This window comes from Bombus fervidus, chromosome 18 (assembly GCF_041682495.2).
Source record: "Bombus fervidus isolate BK054 chromosome 18, iyBomFerv1, whole genome shotgun sequence".
In the NCBI taxonomy this organism is placed as follows: Eukaryota; Metazoa; Arthropoda; class Insecta; order Hymenoptera; family Apidae; genus Bombus; species Bombus fervidus.
Genome location: NC_091534.1, coordinates 197907 through 213854, shown reverse-complemented (window position 1 = coordinate 213854; position 15948 = coordinate 197907). Strand labels below are relative to the sequence as shown.

At 32.2% G+C, this 15948-nt stretch overlaps 1 protein-coding gene across 1 annotated transcript; it reads left to right on the top strand.

Moving 5' to 3' along the window:
• LOC139996681 (annexin B9-like) lies at nucleotides 1-12629 on the top strand. Its single transcript, XM_072021206.2, has 7 exons — nucleotides 1-213; nucleotides 1307-1452; nucleotides 2505-2546; nucleotides 5183-5593; nucleotides 9606-9852; nucleotides 11596-11777; nucleotides 12138-12629. Exons 3-7 carry the CDS (start codon nucleotides 2517-2519, stop codon nucleotides 12186-12188), a joined length of 921 nt encoding a protein of 306 aa, XP_071877307.1. The 5' UTR covers nucleotides 1-213; nucleotides 1307-1452; nucleotides 2505-2516; the 3' UTR covers nucleotides 12189-12629.
• The last annotated feature ends 3319 nt before the right edge of the window (nucleotides 12630-15948 follow it).

The window sequence follows — 15948 nt, the reverse complement described above, 5'->3', positions numbered from 1 at the left end:
TTGTTTCTTTCAGATACCGTAACCATTTAATGTGCGCGACTGCATGTAACCGCATCAAGACGTTTCTTATTTGTCGATAATTATCATATACGTTTAATCGATTTGTAAAAACGGTGATAGTGATACGAAAATTGTGTTTAGTGTTCTAGAGAAATAACGCACAGTTATATAGCCTTTTTAATTGTTATAATCTAAAATTGACATTGACTAAAGGTGAGTAAATAATTCAATTAGATAATGCAAAGTGAAGCGGGAAACTTTGTAATACTGATATTGATTTTTAACGTATTTTCTTTCATTAATAATACAGAAACGGTATTTTGTATTAGAAAAAATACTTGTCAAATATATCACATACATATAATCCGTATACGACTAATATACCAATAGTAGAGTAGTAATATTAAAATACTTTGTTTGTTAAGTGAAATATATTGCATTTTTCTGCTTCATTTGTTTCACTTTTTTAATTTTATTTTAAATTGTTGTACTTAACAAATTCAACGGGTGCAGTTAAAAAGAATTAAATAGGAATTCTGTATGTGTAATATACAAATACGCGTGAAACAAATTAAATAGGAACAGTTAACACTTTATTTCATAGTCAATTAGTTATTTACAGTACATAAATTTTCCTGTCTCTCTTTGTCTCTCTCTATCTCTCTCTTTCCCTTTCTCAAAGTTTCATTCAAACAATATGAAAATAATGTTATTTCTATATTAAATATGATATAAGAAAATTAAATTTAGATAATGCACATTTGTTTAACTTACATAATAAAGCTTGTGTCTATTAAAAATTCTTTGTTTTGTACTGTTATTGGTAAAACACAGCAATTTTAATATACATAGAAATATATTATAAGGAAATATTACTAGTAAAATATAACGTTAAACTATTTAATCAAAGATTGAGTATTTATATATATTTATACATATATATATATATGTAAATAAAATATAGACTATTAAAATTGATACATTCTTAACAATTCCAATTACTTTATTCTGTGTATCTGTATATAAATACGTTATATTTTTGTATAAACTAGATAGCTGAATCTCATTCTCAAGCAATTGTATATCTAGATAACAATTGTGATTTCAATATTCATGATGTATGTTTTTTAAATTAATATATCTTTCATTAATTGTAGAACAACAGAGGTTACATTACAAGGATTTCTTATTTCTTGATTCTTGCAACCTTTACACGTAGTTTTTCAATGCTTAACGTTATATTGTATATAGCATAGTTTTCGTATGAATTGCGCATTAAGTCATCGTTAAATCTCATTTCCTATAGTAGACGCATACGTTCTCCGTTTGTTGCTCCCACCATTCCTGCAAAGAATATCCGTGACGAGCGACGGTTCGTTTCAGTTGGTTACGAGAACCGAACGGAACCGGTAGCAGAAGAGCGAATAGAACCTGTAACCGCTTCAAAAGAAGGTAAGTAAGAGCCACACCCCAAATACTTGTTTATACATAGACACCGATCAATACAATCTTTGGAATTTCACTACGATAGCTTCTTGGCATTCTTCTTCGCGTATATATCAAACAAGGTTAACTGCAGGTCTTCAAAGATATTTATATCAACCACTCAAGTCATCATTCACCTCAATTTCGCAATACTGTATACTCATGTATATACTTTACATGAACACACACTTCCTGATAATATGTTTTCTCGCATTTTAAAATTATGTACAGTTACGTGGAAAGATAAATAAGATACGCGAATGGAAAAATAGGACAGAAAACTAACTTATTGTGTAACAATATTAAGCATTTCGACTTCATTTCAGACTAATCAAGATTGTTATTAACTAAGATTATATTACAATAAACTTTAAAATTGTTACCTTTTTTTTTACTAACGTTGCTACATTTACATTACAAGGCTTTGATGATATTGTTGTTAGAATTATAATGAAAATGTTATTAATATAGAATGATTTTATGTTTTTAAAGTGATATTTTTAAACGCAACTATGTTTTTTATACTACGTTTGAGCAAATTCCTATTTTTAAGGCATTGAAAGGAAATATGTATGATAATTAAAACGTAATATTATTATAGTATACCTAAAGTTTACCATTTCGTTGTAAATATCGCGTCATTAGTAGATTCATTTATTTCTCATGACATTACACCCTCAAATACTATACGATATTTTAATATTAATTGCGTTTGCAACTCTCTTTTATTTTTAATCGCATCTTACATCTTAAACATTGAACAATTAATAATGAAACAAACGTGTAATGTTAATCATTAGAATAAGACTATGAGTTTGATTAATTAATGCTTTCGATAAAGTGTTTATGAAATGTTATATAATAAATTTTGTTTTCAGATAGTAATTTATTTTAATGATAAGTTGATTTTAATTGTGCAAATTTTCCGTGCAATAAGAATACTAAAATATAACTATAGCATAAATATTATACATATACTATTATTTAATATGATTTTAATATGAATTTCTATTTTTTAGCTGATTCGAATAATGTCGGCCACTCAGTACTATCATGTGCAGGTAATTACTAACTACTTTCTACTTTATCTATACGATACACACGCAATATGAAAGCCCAAACCTACTTCGTTTTAGAGGAGAAATCTTTTAATGTCGTAAATTAATATTAATATTTGGTAGTTTCGCCTTTTGAAACGATAACAATAACGACATATCATATCAGTTAATTTCAAAATAAAGTTTTGAACTTCCATTATAGGCATAGTTAAATTTTGTTTGATCGTTTAAACTTGTTTGTGCGGTTTTATCTTCCTACAAATTCTCAATCGAATTTAAGTGCAGAGATGGCTACTTTAGAACATTTATCCACATTTTTTAAAGCCATTGTCTCAAGTGTGTTTTATTTAAAATAATAATTAAATAAAATAAGTACTCTGATAGATTTTTACATTAAATTACATTAAATCAGCAATTCTTTGAATAGGGGAGATCTCTCAAACCGTAAGATTTTCTTTACCATGTCCTATTGTTCGTTCAAGTTTGGTATTTTGTGTATACCATCATTACATAATACTTTCTATTACGTGCAAACAAGTTAAAATGATTAGAAATCATTAATTACAATTAATTTCACCATTTTAAAAGAGTGTGTATTTTGCACGATAATTAGCATCTAAATTATGTACTAATTTGAGCATTTATGGGGACAACTAAAACATAGTACAATTCAGGTTCTCAGATACGGTAGAATTACAGTAGAGCATTGTTTAACCTGATTATACATATCATATTTATATCATATTATACATAACTTGTGGTCCATTTATAAATAATCGTGCCGAATTCGTTCCGTGTCCAAACAGTGACCGGACGTTTATTTATTAATATTTGTATACTACCAGCCGGGATATACCCGAGACAAACATGCTAGTCAGACATAGAAGTCAAACTTACGCAAGTATATAACAAACCGCCGTTTCCAACCAAAGACTTAGCTATAGCAGCGATGCCTTTGTATGAAGAAGAGGAAGAAAAAACAAAGCAACAAAGGAAGAAAAGGCGATTCATTGTACATCCGTTGTGGCAAACGGATAAGAAGATTTATGAAGATAAAATCAAATTCATAGCGTGATACATGAACGAGATATATTCAGATACGTTTATACAGGCCCGTGCTATGGGGCTGGCCCCACCGGTCAGATCGGCAAATAGGAGAAATATGAGATTATCAAATGTGAATGGAACACGTCCACGCTGCCGATGATGACTAACACGATACGAATACATATTTAAAAGTATGGTAACCAATTGGGGTTCGGCTCAAGGCCACGGCTGAGACACGAAACGGATACAGCACGGTTATGTATAAATGAACTTTTAAAGATCAGTTCAGACGACGTGATTTCTTGACCGACTCGAAAGCGGCGTTCATATCTACATCGAAAATCCAAGTCTTACGATTTTGTTCTTCGCCATGTCATGCAAATTTATCTCGTGATCTATCAATTTTATCGTTTTGGGATCTAGTTCATTTCAATTAAAAATTTGGTCTTTTCTTTCTTCACATGTTAGAAATGCTTGGCTGTGATCGTAGTAGCTTCAAGAACTATTCTATGTATTCCTGATTTCGTTCTTCCTCTATTCTTCATCTGTTTTCTATACTTTCCGACCGATTCAGTTTTATTACCGGCCGGGTTATTTCATACATATCTATGAAACCGAATGTCGAAAGCGACCGAATCGGTAATTTCACCTTGTACATGCATATGAATCCTACGTAAGTATGTTCTACTGCACATGACAACTCGTTGATTCGGCAAATGAACGATAAACTATTATAATAATAACTATTACACACTGCATGCACTGAATCTATTAATTCAGTAAGGTATGTTTGGGAGCTGAACGTGCGGCGGAAATACAGAAACATGTGAATACTGTTTTCGGCTATTACCGATTCCGCAAAATGTGCTATCCGAATTAAATTTTCGTGGAGATTCGTTGTCTTCGGAATAAACTTTTGTACTTTAAACTTTAATATGTACGTTTCTGCATAAATGGATAAATTATATTTAATATCACACAAATTATACATAAATTATATGTAATATCTATATACACAGAATAATATCATCTCGTTAAGTATAGATGAACCCAATTATTTGTTTTGCTTCTGCGACGAATAGAAGACGCAGAATGAATGCGAAATAGCGACGAATTATGAATTTCGATCAACGTTCCGTGATTTATTCTAGGTTAGGTCTCGATTAGTCAGTAGGTCTTGATTTGACCGCGTTGCCTCGCTCTCAACGAAGCCGATTAATCGAAGACACAATGACAGAACGTAATAAGAATATTTGTTTTATTATTTGAAGGTTAATTAATTCGGATTGCAAAAGACGTGATGACAAAATCTTACTAATAATGTATGCGGTATATATCATGTTAAAACTATTATATTACAAAATAAAATCGTATTTCTCCTGTAAAACAAAGAGGCTAAAAACTTTTCAATACACTATTGCAATAGTTTAATGTTTATTCGTCGTACTTTCTGTTTATTTGTAATATTCATATGCAAAATACTCGCTAAACATTTGTTAGATATTTAATATTACATATTGCTTTGAAATAAATAGTGAAAAGTTTTACATATCTATGTAATATATATTTTGCATTTTATTTTATTGGTTTAGTGCACACCAACTGTCTATTCTGCTGATCCTTTCGACCCAGAAGAAGATGCAGCTCTTCTACGAACTGCCATGAAGGGTTTCGGCACTGATGAACAGACAATAATCGATGTCCTTGCTCATCGTGGAATTGTACAACGACTTGAAATAGCTGACAAATTTAAAACCATGTATGGGAAGGATCTGATTTCTGAGTTGAAATCGGAACTTGGTGGTAATTTTGAAAAGGCAATTTTGGCATTGATGACACCGTTACCGGAATATTTTGCTAAAGAACTTCATAATGCGATGTCTGGAATTGGCACGGACGAAGGTGCTCTTATCGAGGTGCTGGCATCTCTTAGCAACTATGGCATCAAAACCATATCTGCTGTTTATAAAGAAAGTAAGCCCGTTTCTGTTCGAATGATTTTTTAAATAAATACAGATATTTAGTAGAAATATGAACAACATTATTGCAAATAATTCGATAGCTACTAAAGAAATACTATAATCTTCTTTTTAAAGAAGATACATCATTCATTCTTTTTAAAAAATTCATGCTCAATAGGCCGTGATGGTTGTTGCTGATGTTGCTCGTGTGTAGAGTGAGACAGGTTCTGCTGCGGATCGCCGGTGTCGCTGCCGGGATTCTGTTGTAATTTTTCTTCTAATTTAGATGCGTGGAAGAAAAATCGGACTCCGGTCGCCGGGATTTGAGAACCCGGGTCCTGAAACGAAAGGGTCGTAACCTAAGGCGCTAACCACTGCGCTGCACTTTTATTATTTTTATATTCGTTTAAATTGTAAATTTATCTGATTTATTATATTATCGAAGATCGACATTTGAGACTGTTATTTTAGAAGGAAACGATATGTTTAAACATTTTGTAATACCACCAAACATTTTCAAAAGCATAGCGGTAGTCAGTCATATTTATGTTCATAGGGTAATTGATGTATATAATGTCTTATACAATAATTGATAAGATACTCAAACTGATAACAGAATGATAAATAAGAAATACGAAACGAAATTTTTCTTTCGAATCTCCGATCTCGAAAAAAGTAAACTTCTTTTTTCACTTGATAACAAATACATTGAATGGGTCTTAACTCGTAATAAATGATAATTATTGGATTTTTAACGCAACAACTGCTACGTTTTTTACATTGAACGGTTTCGTAACAACTTAACACGTTGATCAGCATAATGGATTACGACCAGATATCTATCGTACCAGGTACAGAAAACGCTCTAATATGAAGGTTTTTCTGACATTTCAGGATTACCTCGATTTTCTTTAATTGCTTGTCCTACTTTTCTATTCTAGCGATATAGGGGGTGTTTAGATGATTTCATTAATAAAAAGTCATCCAACGATAAATAAAAGAAGTTGAATGTGTACTTTTCCATTTCTTACTACGTACAACTATGTCCAACAACTAACATAGGAAGAGTATTACAAGATATGAAATAAGGACTTTGTGTGGCATGTGTTACTATGAATCCGAAAGTGATAACTAGTGCACGGGCTTTGGCAATTCGATGATTTCAAAGTTATATTAATGCGAACGCCCGCTACTTTGAACGTTCTTTATTTATTGTCTGATGACCTTCTATTAGGGGTTGCTAAAATCAGCTAAACGCCCTCTATTCTGCCCGAATAAAGAAGTACGGCAAGCAATTTAAAAAAATGGAGGTGATCTTGATATCTCCGAAAAACCTTCATCTACGCAAAACTTATTACTGCCATATCATGGCTCCTCCCGTATTGTACGACTTTTGTAAACAAAGTTTCTCTAGAAAGGACGAAAATATTGATCACAGTTTTCGCTTCGCTTCTTATACGACGCTAGTGACGACCGTGTTAATAACATAAGAGGGTTTTCATTTTACTGTACATTTGTAATGTATGCCTCACTGTTACGATCTGAGTTATGAATTCTATCGTGTTTGGGTTTTGGCGTGAAATCTATAGATACTGCTACGTTGACCGGATAGGGGAAAATAAAATGTAAACATTACAAATCGATGCACAAGGATAGGTGTTTCGATACTGAGTGAAATTTGAAAACGGTGAAACTGATGTTTGGAACAAGTGTTCAAAGTAATGGAATTGTAATGAAAATGAATTGAAGATTTACTAATTTACTGGAGTTACTCGTTAAATTTTGTTGTTACGATTTCTGCCTTCCACTTTTATCCATTTGTATCGTATATTAACAAACTCATGTTCGATTTAAGTTTATACGTCAAGTCCAAAGACGAAAAGCGCTCTATCGAAAAAAGGAAAACTCGTGGCTTCGGAGAAACAGCACGACGTCAAACAAATATCAATCCATCTTCCTATATTTAACGCGTGATGAAGATAGAAGTTGATAGCTCACACGCTATTGTCAACGTGTTTTAAAAGGATTGAAAGTAAATGACCAAGAGCCATTCTATTCTCATTAGATTCTTACTTACATGGTGTTAAAAAATCATACGTTATGGCTTTGACAAATGATTCTCATTCTACACCTTCGGATCGACGCAGAGCTCTTAAAAAGAGATACCGAAAAATTGACAACCTTAAATTTCACCGTACTCGTCACGAGACAGACAAGTCTCGGAGAAACCACGAGTCGCGGATGAGTCGTTCTTTCGGAAAATAGCCTTAGAGTTCCATTATCTCTTACTTTGATGTTACTTACAAACAGACACTGTTTACATTTCGCAGTCAGATAGAAAGTAAATAGCGTCATATTAACGAGGAAACAGAAAGACGAGGAATTATTCCTTAGCACGTAAGATAAATGTTTCTGTCCCAAATATTATAGAACGAAGCATCTATCTTCAGAGTTCTCAGACTCGATGTCATTGATTTCTTTGCAAATCAATACGTAAAGCAGATACGAAGGTCAATTACATTTTTTAAAAATTGGATTACATTTCTTCATTTGTTGGTCGATGCATTTCATCGCTCCACACGAGGAAGTATTAAGTTTCTTACGCCACAAAACCAGCTCGGGAGATTTATTATTTTTGTTTTATCGCAAAAGCACTTTTTTACTCAAATATCCTTTAAATTTAATACTTTTCTCTTCTGAACTAACGGATTTTCGTATGGACAATTATTAAGCATTCGGATGAAACAATGAATTGTTCGATCAACACAATAAGAATTTTGATACCATTCAAAGGAAAACGTAGTTGATCTTCACCTGGTCTCTGCCTGTACACCTGCAAGAAAATAATATCAAATCGTGTCATTCTCTGCAATGCCATTCGATTCTCGTTTGAAATATTTTATCGTACGGCAAGTAATTCTGCAATAGTTTGAAATCATAGAGTTTGGTATTTGTTCTATCGTGAGTGGATTATTTCATGCGCTAAGGAATAATTTTCAGTTTCCTCGTTAATATAACAGTGTTTAATTCTTATTTGACTGCAAAATTTAAACGTATTATAAGTAACACCAATGAAACTTTAACGTCATTCTTTAAAAGAACAGTTTATTTTCGGTCCATAGTTCCTTTGAGACTTTTGTTCCCGTGACGAATACTATGACCTATACTATAATGGATATGTTTGGATAATAATTTATCGGATATCTTCATGAAAAATTTGTGATAAATGTCGAGTTCGATTAGCATAGTGTAGACATAGCATAGTGTGATCTACGGAATGAGAAGTAATTGATTTGAATCGCATAAGAAAAGGCGTAGTTGATGCGTTTTATAGGAGTAATTAACGTAACCAATAAAAATAGTACAATAGATGAGATTTTTTAGTGAGACTCTCTTATGTATGTTTGAAATATAAAAGTTCTGCGATTTAACGCGTATGTTCTTTCGTTGGACTCGTAAGTTCAAGCTGTAACAGCTCTAGAAACGGTGTTTGAAGGGAACATCCAAATAAACTCAAATATCTTTGTTTACTAATTATTCACTTTAGTCACGCGTACGAGATGACTAAGGAGAGATTAAAAACAACTTTTAACTTTATTATACCTCGTGATGCAACTCGATTAAAACGAGGCACACAGCAAGTCACTCTCAATCTTGCATCCTTATTTTATACTCTAGTTATTCATTAATACATACATTTAATGTCATGTACATGATCGAGACGTATTCAGTGGTCTAACGATCACATAAAAGCGGCATTGTCTTTTCATAATCTATCTTTGCCACTATTTTAAACCGTTGTTACGTTCTCTCAGAACGTTTTGCAAATTCCAAGAAAAGGCGATACACGTACGTTATCTCGCACAGTATTTTAATATTTAAATGCGATAATTTTTTAAATAATTATTCGCATAAGATATTTTATGTACAGTGCACAGTTGATATCACAATCTACAAAATTAACAAAGGCACAAATATAGAAGTACTATTTTTATTATTATTTTTATTTGGAATAAAAATATATTTAATAAAATATATATAAATTATTTTATAGGCCAATAGAGATGAAAATCCTCAAGTTGACGAACAAGCTGCAATGCAAGATGCCGAAAGATTACTTGCAGCTGGTGAGGAACAATGGGGAACAGACGAAAGTACTTTTAATGCTATTCTCATTACGAAAAGTTTCCCTCAACTACGAAAAATTTTTGAGGAATATGAACGCCTTGCTGGTCATAGCTTAGAAGAAGCTATTAAGACAGAATTTTCTGGATCAGTCGAAGACGGCTATCTTGCAGTTGGTAAGAAAAAATATATTACTTTTCATAAAGAAGTAAAATCGCACAAGTTTTATTTGGTATAATACAAGAAAGAGTAATTAACTTTTTTTATCAGTAAGTAGCATGCAATTAGTTTTATGTACTTTATCCACTGCTGGTGAAAATGTTATGCGTATTATTTATGCTTACATTTTTTATATTTTAAAGAACACTCCGAAACATATAGCTTGTCATCTAATTGTAGTCTGTCCAACAAAACGAGACAGAGATAGACATAATAGGTGATTGCTGCAGCTACAGCTACAGCCATTTGCTGCCGATAAGTGATACTCGATTGGCAGTCATTAGCTGTAACCACAGTAATCACTGGACAAACTTTAGATAACTTTAGATAACTATATATCTAATCTAATATATACCATATAATATAATTATATATATATAATTACATGTGCACATATATGTAATTAGATTGTGAAAAGCTTATCATGTAGAGTCTGGGAAAGATCAAGGGAAACATACCTTGTTGTTTTCTAAATAAGTATCAACATTCTGGTATCACATTTATGCAAATGCACGTATATACTTATACAAAGATTAAATAAGCAGGACTTCTACTATTACATCACTAAAGATCTGGATAATTATGGATGTTTCATTCGCCTCACCGATTTCGATGATTTTTAAATATATGTTAATGTAAGAACAACTTTTTCCTGTACATGTAACCGCTACTCAGCCTTCGATCCCAAGATATTCGCAAAAATCTGTCTATAACTGTTCGTCTGTTACAGTGCATTGGTTACCAGCCGCCTCACAGACTGATATACTGACGCATAAAATAAAATCGTAGACAAAATTCACTGTAGTGGTATCGACAGTCTTTTTCATTTTTTTTTTTTTTCTTTTTTCGGAATAAATTGACAACAACACCTAGTTAGCTAAAATAAGAAATTCTTCTTTCCTTCTAAATTCGTATTAATTGGACAAGTCCTTTGTTCTATTCATCTCGTTGAACGAATTCAATACTTCCTACTTACTTTCATTTTTTGACTAGCTCTTTTCTGTGTAAACCAAACGGATAATCTTTTATTTCAGCATTTGCTCGCGGCAGCCTTTGCTAATAGATGTGTATTGTTTTGCAGACAAGAAGTTGTTACCAACCGAAAAACAAATAAATGATATCTATTTACGACATTAGTCAGATACTGTATCGCATTAGCATCGAGTATCTTATTGTCAGACGCATATCGCTGTGTGAAAAAGCTCTTGAGCTGAGATTATGTTGAATTCGCTCAAAACAATATATGTACACTTGCAAATGCTAGATCGAAAAAGTAGATCTTCGACTCAGTCGTTTCACTGGATTACTTGTTGCGATGACAACACTGTCTAGATTAGGGTTAGGTTGAGGTTAGGTTCCAGTTACGATCCAGTGTTAGGCTGAATAACTACATTCGCATGATATCGAGTCAGTGTAAACCCAGCCTTATAGAGACATTCAATAATGCGCGACATCCAATGCGAATAGTTACTTTTAAATATGTCCCATAGATTGCGACAATTTTTTTCAAATCTGAACTAATCTTCACAGCATATTCATTGTACCAAAGATTTGTAGTTTCGTTGTGATCATATAATTCCAAGTACAATTCTTTGTAATAATTTTTTCATTGCCTTTCGTGAAAATTCATTTTGTGGGTATCACGAAAGTGCAATGCAAAATACAGGCTAACAAATTAATTTTGAATTTGTTTATTTTAGTCAGGTGTGCACGAGATAAAACTGCATATTTTGCGGAGAGATTATACAAAGCAATGCGTGGATTAGGTACTGATGACTCGACATTGATACGCATAATCGTAGCTCGATCGGAAATCGATTTAGGAGATATTAAGGATACTTATCAAAAAATGTATGGACAATCGCTTGCAGGTGATATCGATGTAAGTCAGAGATACTTCATATTTTTATCTAAATACTTGGTGTTTTTGTAAAAATGTTTCTGTAATATTTACTTTTCCTTTTTTTTTTCTTTTAACAATAAAACTTGTTTAAAATACATATTACGAAATATATAGAATGTCATTTAATGACACGCATATCAATCTTGATAGAATTATGAAAATTAAGGATTTCTTTGCAGAAACATTTATACTTGGACTCACTCTCATCAAAGTAATAATGCACATTATACACGTCTTAATTTTACACATACACGTGTCTTAATTTTTCATAAATCACTTCATTCTTTAACAAGTACCTTGCCTGTACCTTGGCTGCCCATAATTTTCCATAAATTTCAGGATGACTGTTCAGGAGACTACAAGAGACTCTTGCTTGCTCTACTTGGATGAAAGCATTTCATGTTCAACAATTCTTTTTATTTTTAAATCTTACTTTAACGCCAGGAATATATCTTCGCAACATTCCGCGAAGCTGTATAGATGTCTTAACTTTAATTTGTTCTAAATTACATCAATAATTAGCAGTGATTACGGTACTACATGGCTGGTTTTTGTTTGACTTTGTTGATTATGATGTCGTATATGAGTTTGCTCGTAAAATTAGTTCGTTCGCATCGAAATACACTATACTAATCTCTGTGAGACCTATCGAGTGAATATAAATAAATAATGTCTGTTATAATTGTTAAAAATTACATACCGAAATTCGTTAATTAATAAAGTAATTCATATGCCAGTTAACTAATTTTACTAATTTCAAACCGCTTTCATAATGTGCATGCGTACGTGTACATTGAGTCTGAATATAAATATAATATTATTTTGCACTTATTACATTGCTTTAATCCTTCCTACATTCTGTTTGCATTTACAGAGTGACTGCAGCGAAGAGTTTAAGCGGCTTCTGATCGCACTTTTAAATTAAAGAAAATCATGGAGAGGAATGTGTTTATTAATTCTATTTAAAAGAAAAAGAGTATAGGCATCTCTAACATAAATGTTAATAATATGCATCTCACATAACTGTAATATATGTTTCGTTTGCAATAAATTTGCACGTTCGCAAACGACTTTTTATTTATCGTGGACTGTAAGACGAAAACACCAGTATCTTTTTTTTTCCAGAGTGATTGCACTGCTGAGTGGAAAAGACTTCTGATTGCGATGTTGAATTAAAAATAGATTTATTCGATAAAAGTCGTTGCAACAATACCCATATATTACGATACAAAACAACAAACTACATATTCATTGTATAAGATTGAGAAGTAATTTGGAGTTTAAAGAATAAATTACCAATGATATTAAAAAGTTAAGGAATTTAATGCAGCCCAAATTTTCAACGGTTATTAATGTTATAGCGCACAGATTATAAAATAGAATTATTGAATAACATTTAGTAATTACGTTACATTGGTAATAATGAAATAATAAAATAATAAGAAAAATGGAATAATGGTAATCGAGCAGCTGAAACGTGAGTGATACAGAATAATTTTCATAACGTTCAATGTATCTTATTTATTAAATGTTTTTCCTATTGTAGTATAGAACCAATATTTATTTCTCGATACTCTACAGCAGAGTATTCGACGACAGTTGTTGGATTTGAGGAGTATAAAAAATAAAATGAAAATGAAGAGTAATAGAATTGCGTTTCAATTTCTGTTCATTACTTATTAATATTTAAAATCAATTAAACTGTTCATTACCCCATACGAATGAATGAAAAGGATCTCAAACGACCAATCAGGAACAACGACAAACCAATTGCTCAACTCTTACAAATTCTCTTAAAGAAGATTATGCAGAAATTATTCACATAGCAAACGATCATCGATTTCACATTGAAATATTGAAATACGTTGTCAAGAGCAACATTCTGAACAATACTTTCCATTTAGTTCTATTATCTTTAGTTTTCCATTTTTTATTGTACCACGTTTCTTCTTCCACGGTTCGTTTCCCTGTTAATAAATTTTGAATTAAGATCAGGGGCCTGTAATCAAATACTAGTTATACGGAACTGCGGCTAATGTTCTTTATTTTTATTTTTTGACTTCGAAACATATTTCTTGGGTTTTTTTAGCAAACGTTCCCAAACATATAGTGCGTGTAGTACATAGACGAATAAAATCCCTCTTACAACAATTGGAATTAAGTATAATTTATTTACATAGTACTCTCTATATTAAAAATGTTTAAAGTTTGAGACAAAAAATTCATATAAAAGGTTGATTAATTATCTAATACACAGAACTAGATACGAGGAAGATAATCTACAGGGTGTAGAAAGTATTCGTGTACCAATGAATTTCAAACATGACTACGTGAAATTGTTGTTTATTAACTAATTTTTGTTTTTAACTAATTTTTTAGAAACAATGAATATGTACATATTTTGAGAAACCTCTAGAATAGATACAATCCAGAAAATACTAGTTACTTGTACAACTTGTGGAATGAGCAAGAAAAAACAAAATATCGACAGAAATATACAAGCAATAGGTATTTCTACGGTTCTTATTTCAAACTGCTTACTGGAGAATGTATTCAGAATTATCCATGATTATTCAGAATTATCTATGATAGGCGAAAGACAAATTATTATTAATGTACATAATAATGTACAGCATACAAGTTTAGCAGAAATTTCACGGATTGTAAGCAGACCTCGATCTACTATACAAAGCATAATCGATAGGTATGGACTACGAAAAAGACTGGAAAATAACTCAGGAAGTGGAAAAATTAATCAGTATACTGGTCGAATTATTATTAGAATGATAAGAGAAAATCGAAAAGTAAGTACGATAGAAATAGTTGGGCACCTTAAAAATAATTTCGATATCGATATATTTGTTAGTACTGTGCGTAGTCTTGTACGAAATCGAGGATTTCACGGTCGTGTGGCCCTCATAAAATATTTTGTAAGAAAACCAACAGAAAGAAATGATTACAATTCGCAAATAATAGCATTAGTACGCCAATGAAGTACTGGAACGAAGTGATTTTCGCGGACAAAAACAAATTTAATATTTTCGCTTCTGATGATCTGAAACCAGAAACGCGCGGTCTGTAGTGAAACATAGTGGAATTGTTTTTAGTTGCATAAGTGCAACTGTTGTTAATTCGTTACAATTTACGGTTTATGTTGACATTTTAAAATGCAATTTTTTTTGCTAGTGAGGAAAAAATGGATGTGAAGGATAATTTTATTTTCATGTATGATGACGATGCAAAGAGCACTGCGTACAATATCAGAATGTGAATAGCAGCATATTTAAAATCTGCAGATATCAACTCCATAAAAAATGGAAATTTCCTCACAAGAGGGCTAAAGGATGCTCCCTTTTAAGAGATTGCAGGAAAAGGAATGACTTTCCGTCACGATGACGCATCGACATCTGACGATCATCTTCCCGAAGAATAGATTCTGTGTGTGGCCGTTGGAATGTTTACTGTTAAGTGTCGGTACGACTAATTCTTTAAAGGAGAGCTATGCAATTCTATGCCTTTGTTAGGTGAAACGTTCATCCCGTGACCGCGGTTACGTTCGACGACTAGTTGTCGTCTCGAGCCTAAGCTCCTTATCTCAAGTCTCGAACAATTGTGTTTGGGTTATTTTGTAAAGGGTACAGTATTGGGGGTTTTCCAAGTAATTCCAACGGGGGCCCGATGTCCTTTCATCTTCGACAAGCATTTATAACGTTGCTTACATCTTTTTCTTGACTTTTTTCCAGACCCATTATACACGAGTGAAAAAAATGTGCTTTTTTTGGAAAGTGTTTCATTTTCAATAGCCATTTCTTCAATATGGTGATTATTGGTCAAAAGGTGATCAATAATTCTTTCTCTAAATTGTAAAATATTAATATGTTTATTATCCCATCTTTGATGTACATACCACGCATTTATGAGGCATGTTCCGCATAGCAATTGCATAATAATTCTTCTGTACCATTTAACGGTTTTCCGTAAACAACTACAGTACGATGTCATCTGACGAATAAGTGATCGGAATTTTTTGCATTATTATAAGCCACGAATAGGAGCGCCACCCCACGGTGAGAAACACCAATAGTTGCGCCAGTGTGAACGTGTTAAACACTAATGAAGATGCTCTATCGCGTAATCCAATCATTTGAAA